The 21,192-nt window shown below is 45.5% G+C and overlaps 1 protein-coding gene across 1 annotated transcript; it reads left to right on the top strand.

The window, feature by feature from the left end:
- Positions 1-4,036: 4,036 nt before the first annotated feature.
- Nmur2 (neuromedin U receptor 2) lies at positions 4,037-17,639 on the top strand. The gene is made up of 4 exons (XM_051168411.1): positions 4,037-4,738; positions 10,513-10,597; positions 14,989-15,114; positions 17,362-17,639. The coding sequence occupies exons 1-4, from the start codon at positions 4,037-4,039 to the stop codon at positions 17,637-17,639; spliced, it is 1,191 nt and encodes a 396-aa protein (XP_051024368.1).
- The last annotated feature ends 3,553 nt before the right edge of the window (positions 17,640-21,192 follow it).

Genomic DNA, 21,192 nt, shown 5'->3' with positions numbered 1-21,192 from the left:
AAGAGCATCACAAATATATAGATATAAATACAAATATTTAGAAGGAAGTTTGACAACATGTTCGTTTAGAAAATAACATCAATAGGTTCTCTCCTGGGGCCTATAAATCCCAGGAATGTGTATGCATCATGTTTACAGTAGCCAGTAAGAGGCAAGCATGGGTTTCAGAACCCATGCATACACTAGGTTTATGTACACTAGGTCTACAGTTTGCATCTTTATCCCATTCCATCTGCTTGCACTGATAGTAGTAAGTATCATCTTCCTTGATGGGGCCTACCCTGTCATAGCTTGTGATATTTTTTTAATCTTTAATGTAATGCTCTATGGATTAAGAAGTACCATTCTTATCTTAGTTACTGTTCTCCTGCTGTGATAAAATGCCATGAGCAAGGCAACTTATAAAGAGTTTATTTGGGCCTTACTGTTTCAGGAGATGAGTCCATGATCATCATTGTGGGGAGAGTGACAGCAAGGAGTCAAGCACTGTGCCATAGCAGTAGTGGAGAGTTCACTTGTTGAGACAACAGGGAGAGAGCAAAGTGGAAATCGCATGGACTTTTGGAACCTCAAAAAAACCTCCTTTTCAGGTAGTTCTACCAACTGGAAACTAATTATTCAAAATATGAGCTATAAGGACCATACTCATTCAAATCACTACATTTAAACCCTGAATTTAACATATGCCACCTTTATAATCTTAAAGATCTTTACATTTAAGTGAGACTTTTCAGCTTGAATTCAAACTTATCTTCTCTTTCCTTGTAAATGAGGATTAAGGTTTATTAATAATGATATCAACATCAAAGCAGTTTGGGATTGTGTTATGTGCCCCCTCATGTACATGTGTGTTAGTATTTGTGTGTGTGTGTGTGTGTGTGTGTGTGTGTGTACATGTGTGTGTGTGTCTATGAGCATGTTCATGTTAGCATATATGAATGTACATATACAGGCATGCATGTGCACTAGAGGACAATGTTGGCTGTCATTTCTCAGGTGCCATCCATCTCGGTTTTGGAAACTGGGTATCTCACTGGCCTAGAAATTTCCAGGTAGCTGGGCCAGTGAGCCCCATGGATCTGTCTGTCTCTGCCGCCCTTGCTCTAGGATTATGTGCATGAGACACTATGCGCAGATTCTCTAAAAGTCATTATGCGTATGTATGTGTATATGTGTACACGGTATGTGTGAGCCACAGCACCCATAGGCAGGTCACACAGCAGATCACATATTATTAGTTCTGGCCTTCCACGTTGTTTGTAGCATGGTCTCTTTGCTGTGGCCACATCCATGCCAGGCCATCTGGTCCATTAGCTTCAGGCGAGGCTGCCATCCCCACCTGCCACCCTGCCTTAGGAGCACTGATCTCCTCACAAATACAGGCCACTGTGCAACATTTCACTTGAGCTCAGGCACACTTTGTGAGGCATGTGCTTTATGCACCGAGCCATCCCCCTGCCCACGTTTGGCTTTTGGGTCCCAGTAACTGCACATTCTCACACTTGCAAGGCAAGCGCTTGACCAACTCAGCCATCTCTCAACTCTCAAAGCGTGCGCTAGCTCTGGCTCTGAGGTGATGACCATAAGCTAGGAGCTGTCCTTCCCTCTCCCACACTAACCATCAGGGGTCCAGATGATGACAACCACTTCAGTCTGGGTCTCACAGTGATCCCGGCACAGGGAAGGCATTCTTCAAGGCAGCACAGCTTATCTAAGAGTGTCTCCCGGCAGTCTCAACTGCTTATGCACTCTTGGAGTGGGCAGAGTCTAGTAAATATGATCCGTTTCAGGGACTTCCTGAAAAATTTCAGTTGTTATTTCCTGGGCTTATGAGTTCCCTTGAATTGTAGGATGTTTCACCTCCTCTTAGAACGTTCTGTGTCCTAAGAAGCTTTCATGCAGCATGGAGCATTTAACAGCAGAGGAACTTGCTGCACACAGCACTAATCTAAGGACTCACTCTCTTTTCAGTACTGGTCAGCTCCATAGTCTGGACCTCGTTTCTGCCTCAGGAGCTTTGACTGGGAATATCCTTCCCTTAGCCTTTCAGATTTTGGTCTCAATGACATATGCTGAAATAAGCCTTCTCTGGCTTTCTTTGCAAACTGTTTATCAGCTTCTATCTGGAAGCATGCGCTTTATTAACTTGCACTATTACTAACATTTTCAGAATCCTTAACAGTAAGAAAATCTCAACGGAGCAGAGGTGGTCACTGATTGTGAGGGTTCGTCTTCCCTGTCAACGTGAGTGAGTTTGGAACCACCCATGAGACAATCTCTGGCCATGACTATGAGGGACATTCCAGAGATGTCTAACTGGGAAGGGAAAACCCACCCTGAATGTGGAAGACACCATCCCATGGAATGAGACCCAAGACTGAAAAAAATAAAAAATAAAAAAGGAACAATGTGAACTGAGGGCCAGTATTCATCTCCTTGCTTTCTGATGGTGGCTCCAATGTGACCAGCTGCCTAATACCTCTGTTGCTGTGCTTTCCCCCACTCCATGGCAGACTGTTGTGATATTTCTTAAACTGTGAGTGAAAATAAGTCCTTTTTTTTTTTTTTTTTTTTTAACCTTTTTACTTTTTCAAATATTGCATTTATTTATTTATTTTGTCTGGTTTTGTTTTGTCTCACACTGATGTGTGTGTGTGTGTGTGTGTGTGTGTGTGTGTGTGTATGAGTGTGTATAATGTGTGTCTTGGCACATGTGTGGAGGTCAGAGGATAACTTGTGGGAATTGTTCTCTTCTTCCACCCTGTGAGTTCCAGGGACTGAACTCAGGTCGCCAGACTTGGTGGAAAGCTTCTTTAGTCCCGAGCCATCTCACCAGCCCCATCAGTCCTTCATCTAAGTCGCTTCAGTTATGGGTGTTCTGCGAAGGACAATGAGAAGAGCGACTGACAGGCTCATGTGTCCACACAGCCTAGGACAGCACAGGGCATGGAGTAAATCCAGGGAAGCATTTGCCAAACAAAACCAAATGGATAATGCAGAAGAGAGAAGGAGGGGGAGAGAGAGAGACAGAGACAGAGAGAGAAACAAAGACACAGAGGCAGAGGCAGACAGAGATGGAGGAGGGAGGGAGGAAGGGAGGGAGAGAGAGACAGAGAGACAGACAGAGATACAGAAATAGTGAGAGACAAAAAACAGAGAGGGGGAGGGAGATAGCAGACAGAGACAAACAGACACAGACACAGAGACAGACAGACAGAGGGGAGAGGGGAGAGGGAGGAGATTCACGAGAGACAAGGGGGCGGAGAGGAAGGGGACTCTGAGAGTTCAGTTTTCTTGATTTCTAATGATCTGGTCCTGAAACCCACGCACTTTCTGAGCTGCTGAGAGAGATTTTTAGGCAGGGCTAAAACCTAAAGGCTGATTTTTCAGCCATCGAGATGAGCAAAATCACATGCCTCATGTTTTCCCCAGAGAATCCTGATTGCCCAAAGGAACAATATAGTCTGAGAAATCCATTGATCTTCCACTCTTTGACATGACATACAGCAGTCAGAGAGCAACAGAGACTGGCTCCACTGTCTGCCTCCTCGGCCCTTCCCCAGAGCCCCACAACTCTGAAGCTGGCCCTGCTGGGAGTGTTTGCTCTTCAGGTGGCCCAGCTCACTGAGTGTGAGCTGATTGCTAGGCTGCTACCAAATCACAGGGAGGTTTCTCTCTCTCTCTCTCTCTCTCTCTCTCTCTCTCTCTCTCTCTCTCTCTCTCTCTCTCTCTCTCTCTCTCTCTCTCTCTCTCTCTCTCTCCTGCTCCCCATACACAAAGCCCTCACACCAACCTGCCTAGCTCTCCCACGGTGCAGCTTAACACACTCATTGGCCTACAGCGTGCCGGGGGCGGGGCTTGGGTGGTCCTCAAAAGGCATTAGCAGTGTGAGAGGAGAGCCCTGGAGGCTGATGCTATCACCTCACTCTCTCTGACCTTCTTCAAGAGTCTCCGTTTTTCTGGCTCCTTCTGGCTCAGCTTGGGACAGAGCCGTAGACCAGGGGGATACCTGTGGTCTTGTATTTAAAGCTCGGTAATGGGAAAACTTGAAAATGCTTCCTGGATCCACGATCCTCTCATGAAGTACCTGAACAGTACAGAGGAATACCTGGCCCACCTGTGTGGACCCAAGCGCAGCCATCTCTCCCTCCCAGTGTCTGTGGTCTATGCGCTGATCTTCGTGGTAGGGGTGATGGGCAATCTTCTGGTATGCCTGGTGATTGTCCGACACCAGACCTTGAAGACACCTACCAACTACTACCTCTTCAGCCTGGCGGTCTCAGATCTGCTGGTCCTGCTCTTGGGCATGCCTCTGGAGGTCTACGAGATGTGGCACAATTACCCCTTCCTCTTCGGGTCGGTGGGATGCTACTTCAAGACCTCCCTCTTCGAGACTGTGTGCTTTGCCTCCATTCTCAGTGTCACCACCGTCAGCATAGAGCGCTATGTGGCCATCGTCCACCCGTTCCGAGCCAAGCTGGAGAGCACACGGAGGCGGGCCCTCAGGATCCTCGGCCTGGTCTGGGGCTTCTCTGTGGTCTTTTCCTTGCCCAACACCAGCATCCATGGCATCAAGTTTCAGCACTTTCCCAACGGATCCTCTGTGCCTGGTTCTGCCACCTGCACAGTCACCAAGCCCATGTGGATATACAACTTCATCATCCAAGCCACCTCCTTCCTCTTCTACATCCTGCCGATGACCCTCATCAGCATCCTCTACTACCTCATGGGGCTCAGGGTGAGTATCCAAGGTGACTGGCTTGGGACAGCATCCTTCCTTTCTTGCCCACCCGTTCTGAATTCAAAGAAAGATAGTATGGGGGTGGGGGGGAAGGAGAGAATAAGAAAGGAACACAGAGGATAACTTTAGGTGAGAAATTAAGAAGCAAGAGTTTATGTGTATGTAAAATAGTTTTATATACAATTTTCACACGTATACTCAGGCTGTATCTAACAAGTAAAATCAGCTTGGTCTCCTTTTGAACGGGTGGGAATTGTCACCAACTAAATGGAGCAAAACTAAAACTCTGTTATATTCTTTACCTGGGGTCCCTCATTCTCTCTATGCTTGGTCACCTGTGTTTCGAAGAACCTTCTAGAAAACTTCCTAGCAGTATTGATGTAGATACCACTAGTGGGAGAATCTGACTCCAGGAGTTTGAGGGGAAGCCACACTTTGAGCATGCACATGATGTGATCTAAGTTTAGAGGGTCGCATTCTGGGGGTTTGGGGGGGGACCCTTCCACACCCTGCTGCCCCTGCTCCACTTTACTGCCTGTGTCAGAGGGTTTATCTGTACCAATCAGTCCTGAGGGTATTGCGAACTCTCCCTGCTTTATAGTCTGGGACAGATATACAGCCATGAGGGCAAATATTTTTATTGTGGCTGCATTTACCTCGCACTGAAATGGCAAGTTAAATCCTGCGTGTGTGTGTGTGTGTGTGTGTGTGTGTGTGTGTGTGTGTGTGTGTGCTGAGAGTGACATATGTGATTTATATTTCATATATACTATATATGCACACACACACATATACTGAAGCCAGTTTTATAGCAGGTAGGGATTGAGGGATGGAAAAGTAAACAGAACTCATAAGTTAGAGCTGCACAGGCACGATTAAGTGACATGTGAGTTTCTGGGGAAATCACTCTGTTTTCCCTGCATCTTACAATTGGAGATTCCTTCTCTAAGCTTGTAGTGATAAATATGTTTTTTATTTCCTCTGGTACTAAACTAGCTGAGAGAATCTGTCTTTGAGAAACGCAGGAGTGAATCTGGATACTTCCTACCCGTATTCTGCACCCAAATTCATAGGTGTGAGTCCTCACAATGAAAGTGTTGCATTCACATAAGGAAGTGGTTCATGCAGGACACAGTTACTGTGTTTATTTAGACTCTCAAGTTCCTGCTGACATGTGCCTTTAGGCGAGCCATGCACAATTCTCCTGGAATTACTTTCCCATTTGGAGAATGAAAAGGTCACAATCACGTCATTTCTAAGGCTTCTTCCAGCTCTAATAGTCTGTGGTTCTTTTTTAAAAAAGCAAAGGGACTGTGAGTGGGATAGACACAAGCTATAAATGAAAGAAATAAACATACATATCCCATCACATCCTCTGGTATTGTGGCTCTGGATACAGAGCCCCACTCCATCGCCGAGAGAGGCAGTTATTAACAGAGACGATCTTTCTTAATATTTGCTGGCACTAAAATGAATGTCCAGGCATGAGTAGGAAGAACGTAATTTGAGGAGCAGGAAGAAATCTGATTGGGCAGAGAGTGGTGGCATTTTCCCTGAGACCTATGTCACCCTAACCACCTTAGTGCCACAGTTCCAGAATGTCTTGTGTACGTAACCAAGAGGGGGAAACTTCCATACATTTCCAAAGATCATGCAGCCCATAAGACCTTCTCACCCCCACTCCCTGACTGTAATATTAGAATCTTGCTCAATGCTAAACAATCATTTGTCTTGTATGAGTTTGGGGGAGACGCCTAAGCGTGACAGCAAACATAGATTCCTCTAAGCTCTTTCTTCAGATTTGGTCCTCTCTCACGCACAGTGTCTGTGTCCCAAGCTGGTGGCAGCTCAGACAATAGCCACCCCGCTTTGTGTGAGTAATGCAATTGATGACATCCTGTTTCAGAAAAGAGGAAGTTGGGGGGTGTGGACCAGAGGGTACTAAGAAAGGAAATTAAGGTTTGTCATTCTGAAATTTTAAACAGCCCTACACCAGAGGTCTGGGGAAGCAAAGCCCTGTTCAGTGCCACAGGCATCACAACCCTCGGACCCCTTCTTCTGTAAGGTTCCTGCCACCCACCACCACACTTGCTTTGCCTTTTTGACTCTAGTCCACCCTGTCAGTCATGCTTCAAGCACGTTTCCCTGGGGCCACTCACCTAGACCCCGTAGCTGGCCTGCCTCTGTTGTAGATGTCATGGCTTCTGGTAACTTCCTTCTTTATAATTTATAATTCCGTGCAGACCTTTTACTTCATTTATTTCTCCCAGACAACATGGTGCTCAGTCAGGAATGAGGCTAAATTACTTCTTTCATTACTGGGCATCATTTTTTTCTATCTTTAAGATAAGAGACTTGGAAACATGGCCTCAAAGGCCCTTTGAATGTTCAAGACTTAAAGACACCCAATCCCTAATGGTATTTGAGTTCTTGAGTCTGATAAGAAGTCTACAGGTCTGATTGAATCTGGTTGTCACTCCCTTCAGAAGGCAGCTAAGACAATGCTGATGAAAGTACGGGACAAGAGAAGCTTGTGTGTGCTCAAAGCTGAACATTCCTCAGTGCTCCCTCTTTCCAGGACATAAATATCTGTAGAGGTGCTCTTCAGGCTTAGAGCATCATGCAGACGGAAAGTAGGTGACCCAAGAGTAACTTCCCATCCGCCCAAGAGGAAGTACTGGCAAAGTCTAGGCTAACCCTTGTCTCTTACACATGACTTTTGTATTGATGAGGGCACATATGTGAATTGCACAAGAATCAACAGTGCCTCACAGGCTACAAACGAGCAAGATAGTGGATGAATGGATGGATGGATGGATGGATGGACAGACAGTGGATGGGCATAATGGCAAATTGACATATAGATAAATGAATAGATGGATGGATGGTTAGGCAAACACACAGACAGAAGGGGAGATGATGGACAGAGACACTGATGGATGGATGAATGGGCAGATGACATAACAGACAAACTGAAAGACAGACAGACAAATAGGTATATATCAGGATAATATATATACACATATATTCACATATACACACAGACACAGGCATGCATGCACTCACACATACACTTAACAACAACAACAACAACAACAACAACAACAACCTGTGGGAGAAAGGGTTTCTTTCAGCTTAAAGGGAGATGACTTAGAGGCTAAGGCATACCCATTGCCCACTGTTCTTTGAGGGAACCTAGTTCAATTCCCAGCACCCACAAAGCAGTTCACAACTGCCCACATGGCAGTTCATAAATGTCTGCAACTCCAGTTCCAGCATGTGTGGGGAGAGTAATGCCTTCTTTTGGTTTCTACAGGCACCAGGCACTCAATACAGCATATAGACATACATATAAGCAAAACACCCTTACACATATTTTTTTTTTTAATTAAAGAAAAGGAAGAAGCCTCAAGACCCAGCCTGATCTGAGCAATTCTTCCATTAACGTTCCCTCTTCCCAGGTGACACTAGGTTTGTGCTGAGTTGCCAGCTGAAGTGAAGGCCAACATCTGTCAAATATGACACAGCTGAGTTACGAGAAGGATATTTTCCCAGAAAAGACTCAGTAATCTACATAAGTGGACTCAGAAATACAAATAGTTGTCCTCGGTTATTTTAATTTGTACCATGTCTTTTGGGAAGAAGTGAAACACTAACCAGAATCATGAGTACCATGTGCCCTGCACTGGCGTGCTTGTCATATTAAGAACATCTTATCACCCCCACCACCACTCCCGTTTATTTCTGCATCACTGCAGGATTCCATCAGTTCTTTTCTGGTTGGTGCCAGGTGCCTCTAAAGGGTCAAATGTCAAATGACTTTTAACCCCTCACTTTCTGAAAACAGACTCAACGCAGAGACCTCCAGTAAGTCCAAGAGACAGGCAGGCATGCGAACCACACAGGTGGATGCCTGGAGCCCGTACATCCTATGGGTGCTGCTTGATTTTAAGGAGCTTGTGTATCTTAGGGGCATAGGACATGGATTTGTGGAACTTTCCAGGTGACCTTTATTGGGCCATTCTTCCAGGTTTTCTCCATTGCTAAAGACCCTCTAAGGTATCTCCTTAGGATAGCTTGCAGCTGAAGGGGCTCCATGCTCCTTGAAGTCAACCAAACTACGAAGTGAATGTGGGGAAGCAATAAACAGCCTAAGAGAGAGTCGGGGTGCCCTAGGTAAGTGAGTAAGGACTAACAGTCACTGGACTTACTTTCAGGTGTGGGATGGTCACAGGTCATCAGTTCCTTTCACCTGGCACAACATCCCCACAGGCAAAAAGTAGATCTAATGGAGAAAGATTCCACCAGCAGATGGATAACATGGCGTTATGGTACATGACGGGGGGGGGGGGGGGGTTAGGAGGAAGAAGAAGGCGGGGTGGGGTTAGGAGGAAGAAGAGGGCAACGGGATAGAGCTGCTACATTCCCGGGAGTAGATGGGCCTTAAACAGGCTAGTGAAGATGGCACGTTAGGTCATGTTGACGTTCCACCAAACTTACATTACCACAAGGATCACCCTTTATTCCAAATAGGCTAAGTATCTGTCCATATTTAAATTCTGAAGGGTGTGCAGTTTTGTCAGTAGAATCAGAAAAACACCTTGTCCTAAGAGTGTGCTAGCCAGTACAGTGTTGGGAAATCTGTTGAAAAGGGCTGGGAACGTATTATTCAAAGAAATCTGACTCCCCTTTCCACTGAGATGGGCATGGGAAATATGGATGTGGAAAGTGGGGAAAGTGGTACGCAAACCCTGGGAAGATCCACACTACTCATGACCAACACTCAAGGCTCCAAGAGTGCCACAGTGTGGTGGTTTGAACGGAAATGCTCTCTACAGGCCCCTGCATTTTCACACCTAGTCACCAGTTAATGAACTGTTTGGAAAGATCAGGAGGGGTGGCCTTTGAAGTTTCAAAGGCCCATGCCAGGCCAAGTCTCCTCCCCCTCCTCCCCCCTCCTCACCTATGGATCTAGATGTAAAGCTCTCAGCTCCTGTTCTAGCACCACGCCTTCTGACGGTCACGGACTAACCTTCTGATGCTGGAAGCAAGGAAGGCCTCCAATCAAATGCTTTTTAAAATAAAAGAGCATATATAGGGGGAGGAGGTCTCCTTCAGTCACAGACATAGGGGAGGGGAGAAGAAGAGAAATGGGAGGGAGGGAAGAATGGGAGGAAACGGGAAGGGCTAACAATCGAGATGTAATATGAATAAATTAATAAAATAAAATAAAAATAAAAAATAAATAAAAAAATAAATAAAAATTGTCTTAGTCCTGATGTCTCGTCACAGCAATAGGACAGTAACTAAGACACACAAGAAAGATCACAACATTTGTGAGATCATAAGATTTTGTTATCTGGAATGTCTTGTCATGTGAAATACGGTCTTGACTCTAACGATGTGACCAACAGAGATGAAAGGAATGAGTAAGTGAACAGATGGGCCTAGCTTGCATTCTGTTGTTGTTGATGATTTGCGGATTAACCATTTTGGCTGTGTGTGTGTGTGTGTGTGTGTGTGTGTGTGTGTTACTTACTAACATACTATAGAACTACAGCCACATGAAATTGCTTACTAAAATCTTAGTTTTACTGTATCTTGCTCATAACCCTGTCCCGTTGTGTCAGAGTACTTAGATTGAATTCTGCCTCTAGTGAAATGTTTAAAAATTTTAAAGACATTTTTAAAAGTGCTGTCTATATGCCTTCAACGTCTCTGATGGGGAAAGCAACCTTTCCTTCCTAACCATCTCTCCACTTCTCTTTCAGCTGAAGAGAGATGAATCCCTTGAGGCAGACAGAGTAACTGTGAATGTTCACAGGCCCTCCAGAAAGTCAGTCACCAAGATGCTGTGTAAGCTGTTCTCTTTCGTGTCTCAGTTTGTTCACTTTTGTTTATAAGAGAAGAGACCTTGCCTTTGGCACTGACGTAAGGGTGCTGGCTAAGATGTTCTTCTTGGCTTCCAGAAGCTTCTGTGACCTGCCTGTTTTGTTTCAACTTTGGATTTGAGCCTTCAAAACCTTGTGCTAGGTTACGGTTGCTGGGGTGCCTTCCAAGGGCTATGAGATAAATCCCGTTTGTGTGCAGAGCCTCTGCATCACTCTCTGTGTGTGTAAGATGGGGGGTGGGAGTGGCTTCTGAACCTGTTTGTGTTCCAGAATTCTTCAGATATGGGAAACAGGTCATGGTGGGTCCTGCACTCACAAATGCTTTCACACAATGTTTTGTAACTCACTTCAGGGAATTGTAAACTCCCAAGCCATGTACACTCTCTGGGTTTTTGTTGTTGTTGTTGTTGTTGTTGTTGTTGTTGTTGTTTTGTTTTTTAATTCCAGATTAAGAACAACTAGGCATGCATTCTCCTGAGTAAATCATTCCACCTAGGACATTGCATCAAACATCACCTTACTTAAAAACAAAACGTTAAAAAAAAAAAAAATAGCCTTTTTATTAAAGATACATATACTTGTAAGAGACAAAATATTTTAAAAAATCCAAGTCCTAACCATCCTCTCCCAAAAAGATTCTAGAAAACCAAGTGGACCCCTGGGCTGGGGAGATGGATGGATGAGCACTTGCTTTGTAGGCATGAAGACCGGAGGTTAGACACCCCTCCCCAGTACCCACACAAATGCTGTGGAAGTGACTTCCCTCTTCTTATTCCCCTCATGGAAGGCAGCAACAAGGGGTCCATAGGGCAAGCTGGCTATAGAGACAGGCCGTATCAGTGAGCTCTGGGCTTGATTGCGAGATCCTGCATCAGTGAATAAGGTGGATGAGTGATTGAGGACAATTCCTGACTCCACCTTGGGCCTGTACACACACGTGCACACCCATACACATTCAAACACGCATGCACACCTATGCACATACCTCCACGCACACATGCGACTGGCAAAATGAAAATAAAAACTAAGCGAAGCAACATCAGTCCTCCAGGAGAGGCACTGGTGAGGTATGTGAAACATCAAATTCTTTCTAAATAACAACCTACATTTGGAAAGGAACGCATGCATTCTCAGGCCAATGTGCATGTGAAACATGGAAGCCAGGCCCTCTGTGAGCAAAAAACTGAAGCCAGCGAAGTTGGTCTTTTGGCTCTAATAATCATTTTCTTTGAGGTTTTTCAGCCCCAGATGGGACTTGGCCTTTGTTGTCAGGAAACCAGGAGTCTTCATTATAAGTCCCTTTCTCCTTTTGGTTATGACCTCAATGTTTGTTCCTGTTAGCATCTCAGTAGCAAGCCTGGGGCGTAGCTCCCTGGTAGAGCACATGCCCTGCATATACAAGGCTCTAGGTTCAGTTCCTAGCATGCTACACTCAGAAAAAAACAAAAAACAAAAAAACAGTTCTGGGACAGGTTCAAAGCCAGCCTGGGCAACCTAACAAGACCCTGTCTCAAAATAAAGTGGGCAGGAGTTCAGTGGGAGAGTGCTTGCCTTGAGCTCAATTCCCAGTACTATGAGAGAGACAGAGAGAGAGAGAGAGAGAGAGAGAGAGAGAGAGAGAGAGAGAGAGAGAGAGAGAGAGAGAAATAATAATAAAATGTAAAACATCACTTTCATTATCAGTAGGAAGTATGGCAGAGGTGGGCAGTTGGAAGACATTTTACTGAGGGATAAATTCAAAAGAAGCTTCCAGATGTTTTTTGGAAGAGCATTGCACAGACAGACTGCTTACCCTCAATGGTAACAATGAAGATCATGTATCCACCTTTCAGCCATTGTCAGCTCATGGCTGCTCTCTCTTCATCTTCACCCTCTATCCCCCACCCCACCCCCTGACCCCCACACCCCGAACCCCTCCCCCACAGCCTCTGTTAGATCACTCAGGTACAAACCTCAAGCAGCCTGTCACAGAGAAGGATTTGACAACTTCTTAAGAGGGGAAAATGCTTGTTTATCTTTGTAGAGCTTCTGAGAAACTTTCAGCCACCCCTGCCCTGGGGCTGAAAATGAGAAATCCTGGGAATTTTGCACACTTCTGACATGGAACCGGCACTCCACCCAGGATCAACACTGTGCTTGCAGTTGTTCTGTCTTTGTGTCTCCCTCCACAACTCCAGCCCACCCCAGAATCAGAAGGATCAAAGAAACCCCTAATGATTTCTAGGGTGTTGTGTTAGCAGCTTTGCATCACTATGGCAAAATGAAGGAAAGAAAGCAGGGTGGTGGCGCAGTTGGTAAAGTGTTTGCAGAATAAGCTTGAGAATTTGTATTTGATCCCCAGTGTCTGTGTAATAAAAAGCCAAGCGCAGTGGAGTGAACTTGGGAGAGCATCCCAGGGTTGGGCAGGTGGATCCCTGGGGTTCTCTGACAAGCAGTCTAACTGAACTGGTGAGCTCAGGATAAAAGTGAGAGACCATCTCAAAGCAAAGTGGGCAGGCCTCCTGACGAATGATGCTTAATATTGACCTCTGTGCCACACTCCCAACACACACACACACACACACACACACACACACACCACAAGAAAGATAAAGGACTTACATCTTGGGGCACAGCTTTAGGTCTTCTTCTTTTGAAGCAGAAAATCACTGCAGAGAAAGAGAAAGGAGAGAGAGAGAGAGAGAGAGAGAGAGAGAGAGAGAGAGAGAGAGAGAGAGAGAGAGAGAGAGAGGAAGAAGAAGAGGAGGAGGAGGAGAGGAGAGGAGAAGAAAGGGAGGGAGGGAGGGAGGGTGTAAAGGCTCTGTGGCAAAGCCCTGGCTGGGAAGTTTACATGAGGGGGGCCAGGGGGCGGGTGCTATTATCTTGGAGCTTTCCATCACATGGACCTTCTGCTTTGGGCCTGTGATGAGGCAGAGCATCTTAATAGGGTTTGTGGTGGAGTAAAGCTGTTCACTTCACAGCCAGAAGACAAAGAGTAGAGAGTCCCCATTCTCCCTCCAAGACACAGTGAGTGCCTGCTTCCTCTATCTAGACCACACCTCCTCAGGTTTCCATCCACCCCCACCCTCCAATGGTATCATCCACCAGGGACCATGCCTTAGAAGAATGAGGTTCTCTGTGGCTCCAAACCTAAAGAACTCACTGGCAACCTGTGAATTTAAATATCACAATTTTTTAAAAGAACCTGTTACTGATTCCGTCAGTTTGTGAGTCTCTGAACATCTGCTGAGAGCATCTACAATCAAGTGGATTTGGAATTTTGAAATATATTCAGTTCTATTTTAAATGCTCTAAGGAGACACATATAAGAAATCTTGAGGGCCTGGAGAGATGGCTCAGAGGTTAAGAGCACTGTTTGCTCTTCCAGAGGTCCTGAGTTCAATTCCCAGCAACCACATGGTGACTCACAACCATCTATAATGTGATCTGATGCCCTCTTCTGGCAAGCAGGTGTACATGCACATAGAGCACTCATACAAAAAAATAAATAAATCTTTAAAAAAGAAACAAACAAACAAAAGGAAATCTTGAGGAGATGTTTCAGTAGTTAAGAGCCTTTGATGCTCTTGCAGAGAGTTCCCAGCACCTACACTGGGCGGCTCACAACCTCCAGTAAGGCCCTCTTCTGACCTATGCGGGCACTGCAGGTATGTGGTGTACAAAGAGATAAGTAGGCACACACACACACACACACACACACACACACACACACACACACACACACAAATAAAAATAACTACTTTTATAAGAAAAAGGGAAGAGTGGAGAGATGGTGTGGGGAGGTCACAGGGCCAATGACATGGCTCAGAGGGCAAAGGCACTTGCTGCCAAACCTGATGACCTGAGTTTGATTTCCAGGACCCAGAAGAAGGGAAGAACTGATTTCAGGAATCTGCTCTCTGACTCTGACATGTATGTTTTAGTGTGTGTGTGTGTGTGTGTTTACACATTTACACAAATAGCAGTAACAGTACTTAGAGAGCCCTCAACAAAAGATGTTAGTTTGGAATGGGGGCATGATGGAGGGCATGGAAGGAGTTGAAGTGGGAAAATAAGGAGTAAAAATGATTATATCTATTACATGAATTTATGGAAATTTCAAAAACAAAGAAACTTCCAAGTAAAAACTAGGAATATAAATTCTAAAAGAAAACTTAGGCAATCGTTTAGAAAACTGATTCTAAATCCATACAATTATGTTTGAACACTCTTTATCTCTGGGATTGCATTTGCCTATAGCAGTCATCACTGAGCCAAGTGGCAGGGAAAACTCGATCATAGGAGAGAAAGGCTGGGAGCAAATGCATGTTCTTTCCTGCCCTACCCCTTCATCCTCTCTCCCATTTTCTCTTCCAGTTGTCTTGGTCCTTGTGTTTGCTATCTGCTGGACCCCCTTCCATGTGGACCGGCTCTTCTTCAGCTTTGTGGAGGAGTGGACGGAGTCCCTGGCTGCTGTGTTCAACCTCATCCACGTGGTGTCAGGTAAAGGCGTGCTGGACTCAGGGATGCAGCTATGAAGGAGCTTTTCCTTCCCTCTATCTTGAGGCCTCCCTACACAGGCAGCTCACGGGGATCTGGTCTTCTACTGTGGAAACAGTGGGAGCTGAGTATACTCAAAGATGAAAAATGTTCACAGGCTACTTTACAGAAAATCTTAACTCTACATGTGATAACCACAGTAGGAAAATGGGCAGTGGTCATCAGTGTTTGACACCAAAGACACGCACAAGAAGAAATAGTTTTCCCAAAGGCACAAAGCTATATAAACCAGTGAAAATGGGGCTCAGGCCCAAGCCATTGAATTTCAAATTCAAGATTCTTTCCACCTACTGGTATTAGGTTTGGGGCACTTCTGCCCACTGGCTTCTGTTGTCACTGGCTTATTCCATGGGCTCTGGATTTTCAGGAGCATAACCAGAGGGTAAAGGTAAGATGCATAGATGCAACTTAGAAACATAACAGCTCAGAACAGAAGGAAGGAGGGAAGGAGGGAGGAAAGGAGAGAGGGGAGAGAAATATACTGTGGACTTTCCTGTATAATGCCGCCATTTCTGCCTCTGAACATCTGCACTCAAATACCCATTCTCTCTCTTCAACTCTCTCCTACCCATGTCAAGGTCCAACTAGTGATAGTCACCTCCCCTGAGTCCCTCATGACCATGTTATAATGACCTATGTTATAATAGAATAACTGATATGGTCTGGCAGTTGGTGTCCTTGTGTATCCCTGTTACTATGTATCCAAGGGTCCTCCTATGGTCTTCCAATTGGAGAAAAAAATTGGGGTGCTTCGAAGAAAAAGTCTAAATCCCTTATCTTTCAAAGTGCTTTGAAGTTCCCAGAACATCCTAATGATGATTTGATCAGTGTCTGAATGAACAGATGTGTCTCCTCACCCCAGAGAGGGCACTGACCATAGATACAAAGGAGAGATTCCACCCAAGTGTAGTTTGTTGAGGCAATGAGTCACAGGTTACTAACAAGAACATGAGCAACTTATGGACAGGTACACCACTGAAAAAGAGATCTCTCAGCAATGATTAACTATCTTTACAGCTTTGGGAAGGGGCCCAGCCTCATGTGCCTCTCCCCAAACCCTGTTAACTATCTGTAAATCTTTGAGGAAAGACAGGCAAACCTGCAAAGTTAATGGGGACACCCTTGTGTAGTCTCCAATGGATGATGGCAGCTGATGGGTTTAAAGGGCTGTGGCTGTGGTGGAGTCACGCATGGAGGATGCTGCTTTTCAACCCGCAGCTTCAGCCAGAATGTTCCAACCCCCGTTTCCAGAAGAAGGAGTTGAAGTGCCAGTGTTTATCTGAGGGTTCCGAACAGAAGAGGGTCACAGCCTCCCTTAAGCTTTATTGGTGTCTTCGAGTAACAAGACAGGAGATGATAATAGGACCCAGTGTGGTTAAGAGCACATGCTGCTCTTAAGGAGGGCCTGACTTCAGTTCCCAGCTCCAATATCGGGTTTCTCACAGGCATGTTACTCCAGTGCCTCTGTGGGTACTGGGACTCCCACACATGTGCACATGTACACACATACACACACACACACACACACACACACACAGAGAGAGAGAGAGAGAGAGAGAGAGAGAGAGAGAGAGAGAGAGAGAGAGAGAGAGAGAAACACACCCATGCTTACATAATTAAAAAATAAATCTCAAAAAAAAAAGTCTCTAAAGAAAAGAGTGCATGTTTAACAAGCAGAGAAAAGACAATACGCAAGCTGCTTGGTGGACAAAATGCATGGTAAAATATACTTAGAAGAGGTCTCAAGGGAAGCAGGAGTGGGTAGGAAAGGGACATGGCGGCAGGGTGTGGGGCGGGGGGTCTCTTTCCAAGGGGTTTTCAGCAAAATAAGGAATCTCAGCAGGGACTGTGTTGACTGACTTACCAATCCTCGCCACTGCTGCTCCAAATTATAGCTTTAACTAACAATCCAGGGAAGAAGCAAACCTCTTTTCTCCAGTACTTGAGCATCTCTCATCAGCACCATTACCCAGCGCCATGGAAAACCCAGGACTCTTTCACGTCTCTGTGCTTGATTCCTGTGTGCACGGGTGGATCCGCTCAGAGCATTTAACATTCTCAGGGAGTGTCCTGTACACCCCACTGCTTCCAGGAGAGGCAATCACAGGCTTCCTGGGGTTGGGCCTTTGCTAAATATTTACACTTGGTCCCACCTTGCCGCCATGTCTTCTTTTTACCCATCACTTGCAGGTGTCTTCTTCTATCTGAGCTCAGCCGTCAACCCCATCATTTATAACCTCCTGTCTCGCCGCTTCCGGGTGGCCTTTCGGAATGTTGTCTCTCCTCCCTGCAAGTGGTGCCATTCCCAGCATAGGCCACAGAAACCTCCGGCCCAGAAGATCATCTTCCTGACAGAGTGCCACCTTGTGGAGCTGACAGAAGATGCAGGCCCCCAGTTCCCTCGCCAGTCATCCGTCTGCAATACCCACCTCTCCATCACTGCCCCCTGCACTGCAGAGGTACCATGAAAAATAGAAGCAGTCAGAAGGCCACTTCAGAAGGCCTGGATTCTGCGATTGACATCCTTCTAAACCCCAGCACTGCAAGGAGGGAAACCCTGTCACATCTGCTTCCTTGTGTGCCATCGAGGAGTTAACAAGGCTCTTAGGTTTCCTAAACTCATTACTTTTTTTAATATAAAAGCTCAGAGTTCGCTCTGGGTCACAGTGCAGACTTTACACTCCATCTTTCTGTATTGTGAGCTTTCATAACTGCAGTGTGCATCATGTGAGTCCCACTTAAAGATGCTTTCATGATGGGGGGGGAGCCCAACCAACTAAAGGCCTTACAGAGTAGCTAAGTAGCAGAGCACGGTTATCTCAACCTCCAAACCCAGGGAAGCTACTGTGTAGTAGTACCCTGGCTCAGAACTGCTAGCAAAAGCTTAGCCCTCCAATAGTGAAGGCTTTTGTAAGCTTGTTGTCAAATGAGCGATGGCTTGAAATCAGTCACGGTAGAAATATTTATGCTACAGAAATTAACAAGCTCTCTAAATCACAACTAAATAATTTTTATCCCCTGGAGAGCTGGCCCATGAGCGGGTTGAGAGCTATTAATAAGGCAGCACTGTGCCAGCCAGCTCGCTGCGATGCATGTGACTCGTTTTCGGAACAAACGCTGGTAATGCTGTAATTATGGACTACTTAGAGTCATGGTTAACTCTGAAAAAAACGCTATGGACTAGATTTTTTTTGCTCTTTTTTTTTTTTTTTAACCTAGAACTCCTAGACAAAAATAGGTGAAAAACTGCTAATTAAGCAAATGGAAGCTGAATCAGCATTTTATAATTAACCTAGAGGAGAAAGATTATTTTTGGATGCTATCCATTCACATTAGTGCAGAAAACAACAAAGGACCCAGTGTTATCTTCCCTCACATGTCTCTATTTAGAGTGTTCATGGGATGTGTTGTCAAAACAGGCAAATTTTCTGTATTTGCCTTGCCTTGACTGCAGACTTATTTTCTTCGTAACATGTAGAAATGTCATGTAAGGACAGTGGGATGGCTCAGTGAATAAAGGCACTCACCATCAAGCCCAAGGACCTGAGTTTAATACATGGAACTCAAATGGTGGAAGGAGAGAGAATGGACTCCCTCAGGGCGTCCCCTCAACCCCACACATGCACCATGGCATATGCCCTCCCACACCCCTACACACACCACACTAAATAAATTAATATAAAGACATTAAAAAATATATAAATCCATAGTGTAGAAGCTAACAGGTATACTATCTTCTAGAAGCCTACCAAATCGAAATCCCAGACAACACAGAACTTCTTTCCCAGTCTGTATGGGAAAGGCCCCCCCTTTCCTTTCCCATCCCCAGTAGGTGACTGAATACTCCTTGGACTCCTCTTCTGACACCCCACTTGTGCCACACTACAGAAGCATTTCCAAGGCAATGTCAGTGTTTGAAAGTTTCAAGTAGTCTACTTATGGGATAGGTGTTGTAGAATGTACCTAAGTCAAACGCCCAGATTTCACTGGCTAAAAAAAAAGCAAAGCTGGAGAGATGGCTCAGTGGGCAGAGACACTTGTACAGAAGCCTGCTGATCTGAGTTTCATGGCTGAGGAAGAGACCCAGCGCCTGAAGTTGCTCTCTGACCTCCATCTACTCATTGCCCCTTCACATCATCATCATCATCATCATCATCATCATCATCATCATCATAATCATAATAATACTTTAAAAAAAAAAAGAAATTTACCCTTTCCAAACCCATTCGATGTCTGTATGCTATGAAACCATATAGAGGCATAGATAAGAGTGTTTGTAAGTAAATACCCATTTTGAACATAGATCTTAAAAGGTTTGATAGAACATGCTTATTTAGATATTTTCATAGCAGAAAGGCTATCTTTTTTTATCAACACTTTCTGTTTTATTTTATAAATGCTGAAGATGTCAGATCCTGACTTTGACCATCAATTCTTTAGTAACAAAATGGAATAAACCTTGTCCTCCTGTGCTCTCTTCATTCACTGAGTCTCCCATCTAATGGAGAGATAAAGGATTACTGGTCCCACCCTACCCGTCCCCCTTTTCCAGTTGCCAGCAAAGAGTGTATCCTTGGTTACACATGGGGAAATGGTACAAGCAACTGCAACATCTCTGAAGCTAAACAGTCTTCGACTCTCACTCAGAAGATGCAGGAGGCTGGGGAGGTTCCAAAGCTAGGGTGTTCTGAGGTTTGAGGTTTCTCTTCAAAGACTGCCTCCTGCAGCAGCCTCTCTCTTACACTCCTGCAAAGAACGGTGAGTCCCTACTGAGGGCCTGGCAGGGGGTCTGCTTCCCCAGGTATCCAGATTTCAGAAGGGTGGGTACCATTCCTCGCCAAGGAAGCCTATAGACACTGGAAGTTGCCAGAATCCTGGATGTTACTAAAGAGGGTTGTCAGTAAGGAACATCCCAAGCTATTTACCTCAATTAGAAGAGCTCTCTGCACTTTCCCCATGATACTTTCACACTCCTCACTCCCCACCTCCTCCTTCCCCAACCTCCTCTCCCCCACCTCCTCCTTCCCTCCATCTCCTCCTCACTCCTTCACCTCCTCCTCCCCCACCTCCTCCTCACTCCCTCACCTCCTCCTCAGTCACCTCCTCCTCCTCCAACTCCTCCTCCCCCTCTCCTCACTCCTCCTCACTCTCCCACCTCCTTCTCCCTCTCCTGTATACGCAGAATCACAGATTCTCTCCTTGAAATTTACTCCCTTCTGCTGAGGAATCAGTAACCAAAGGCCTGGCACCAGACATTCCCCATGAAGCCTATAAGAAGGGACCACTCAGGGCTGGGGAGATGGCTTAGAGGTAAAGAGCATGCCTGTTCTTCCAAAGGTGCCCTCTTTTGGCCTGCAGGTGTTACATGGAGACAGAACACTGTATACTAAACAAATAAATCTTTTTTTTTAAAGAAAAAGAAGAAGGGACCACTCTGCCTCAGGGGCCTTAACTCTCCTAAGAATACTACCCCTTCAATCTCAAACCTGAAAACTTCTAGAACCATACCATCAGGAAATGCAGAGGTCACCAGGCAAAAACGTTCTCTTGGTAAGCAAGTCATGGAGATCCACTTTCCAGGAGGCTGTGGCCCCACTGCAGTGCTAACCTCATCAGGCTGTCACTGTTTGAACATGGAAATTGGGGTGACCTGAAGCTGTGTTCCCAGGCCATGGCCACTACTCATATTTAACCCTAGAATAAGCTCTTATCCCCTTTCAGGTGACAATTGCGTTTTCCGCATTGGCAACCAGAACTATGAGATGGATCAGGCCTGGGGCTTTCATCCACTGTGTCAAAGCCACAAGTCCAAAGTTACCTGATCTCTGAGTTCTGTGTCTGTGTCCTGGGCCACCATGGTCACTCACATTTGGCTCCAGAGTAAACTCCCTTGTCTCCTGTATGAAGTGAGAGCTGTGATCTTGGGCTGACCACCATATGCCAGTTAGAGAACAAACAATACCGAAAAGCAGAGAAAGCCATGTGTGTGGCCACATGAAGGCATGGGATAAAGCCATCTAT

This window comes from Acomys russatus, chromosome 25 (assembly GCF_903995435.1).
Source record: "Acomys russatus chromosome 25, mAcoRus1.1, whole genome shotgun sequence".
Lineage (NCBI taxonomy): Eukaryota > Metazoa > Chordata > Mammalia > Rodentia > Muridae > Acomys > Acomys russatus.
The sequence above is the reverse complement of the archived record's forward strand: the minus strand, read 5'-3'. Positions and strand labels throughout refer to the sequence as shown.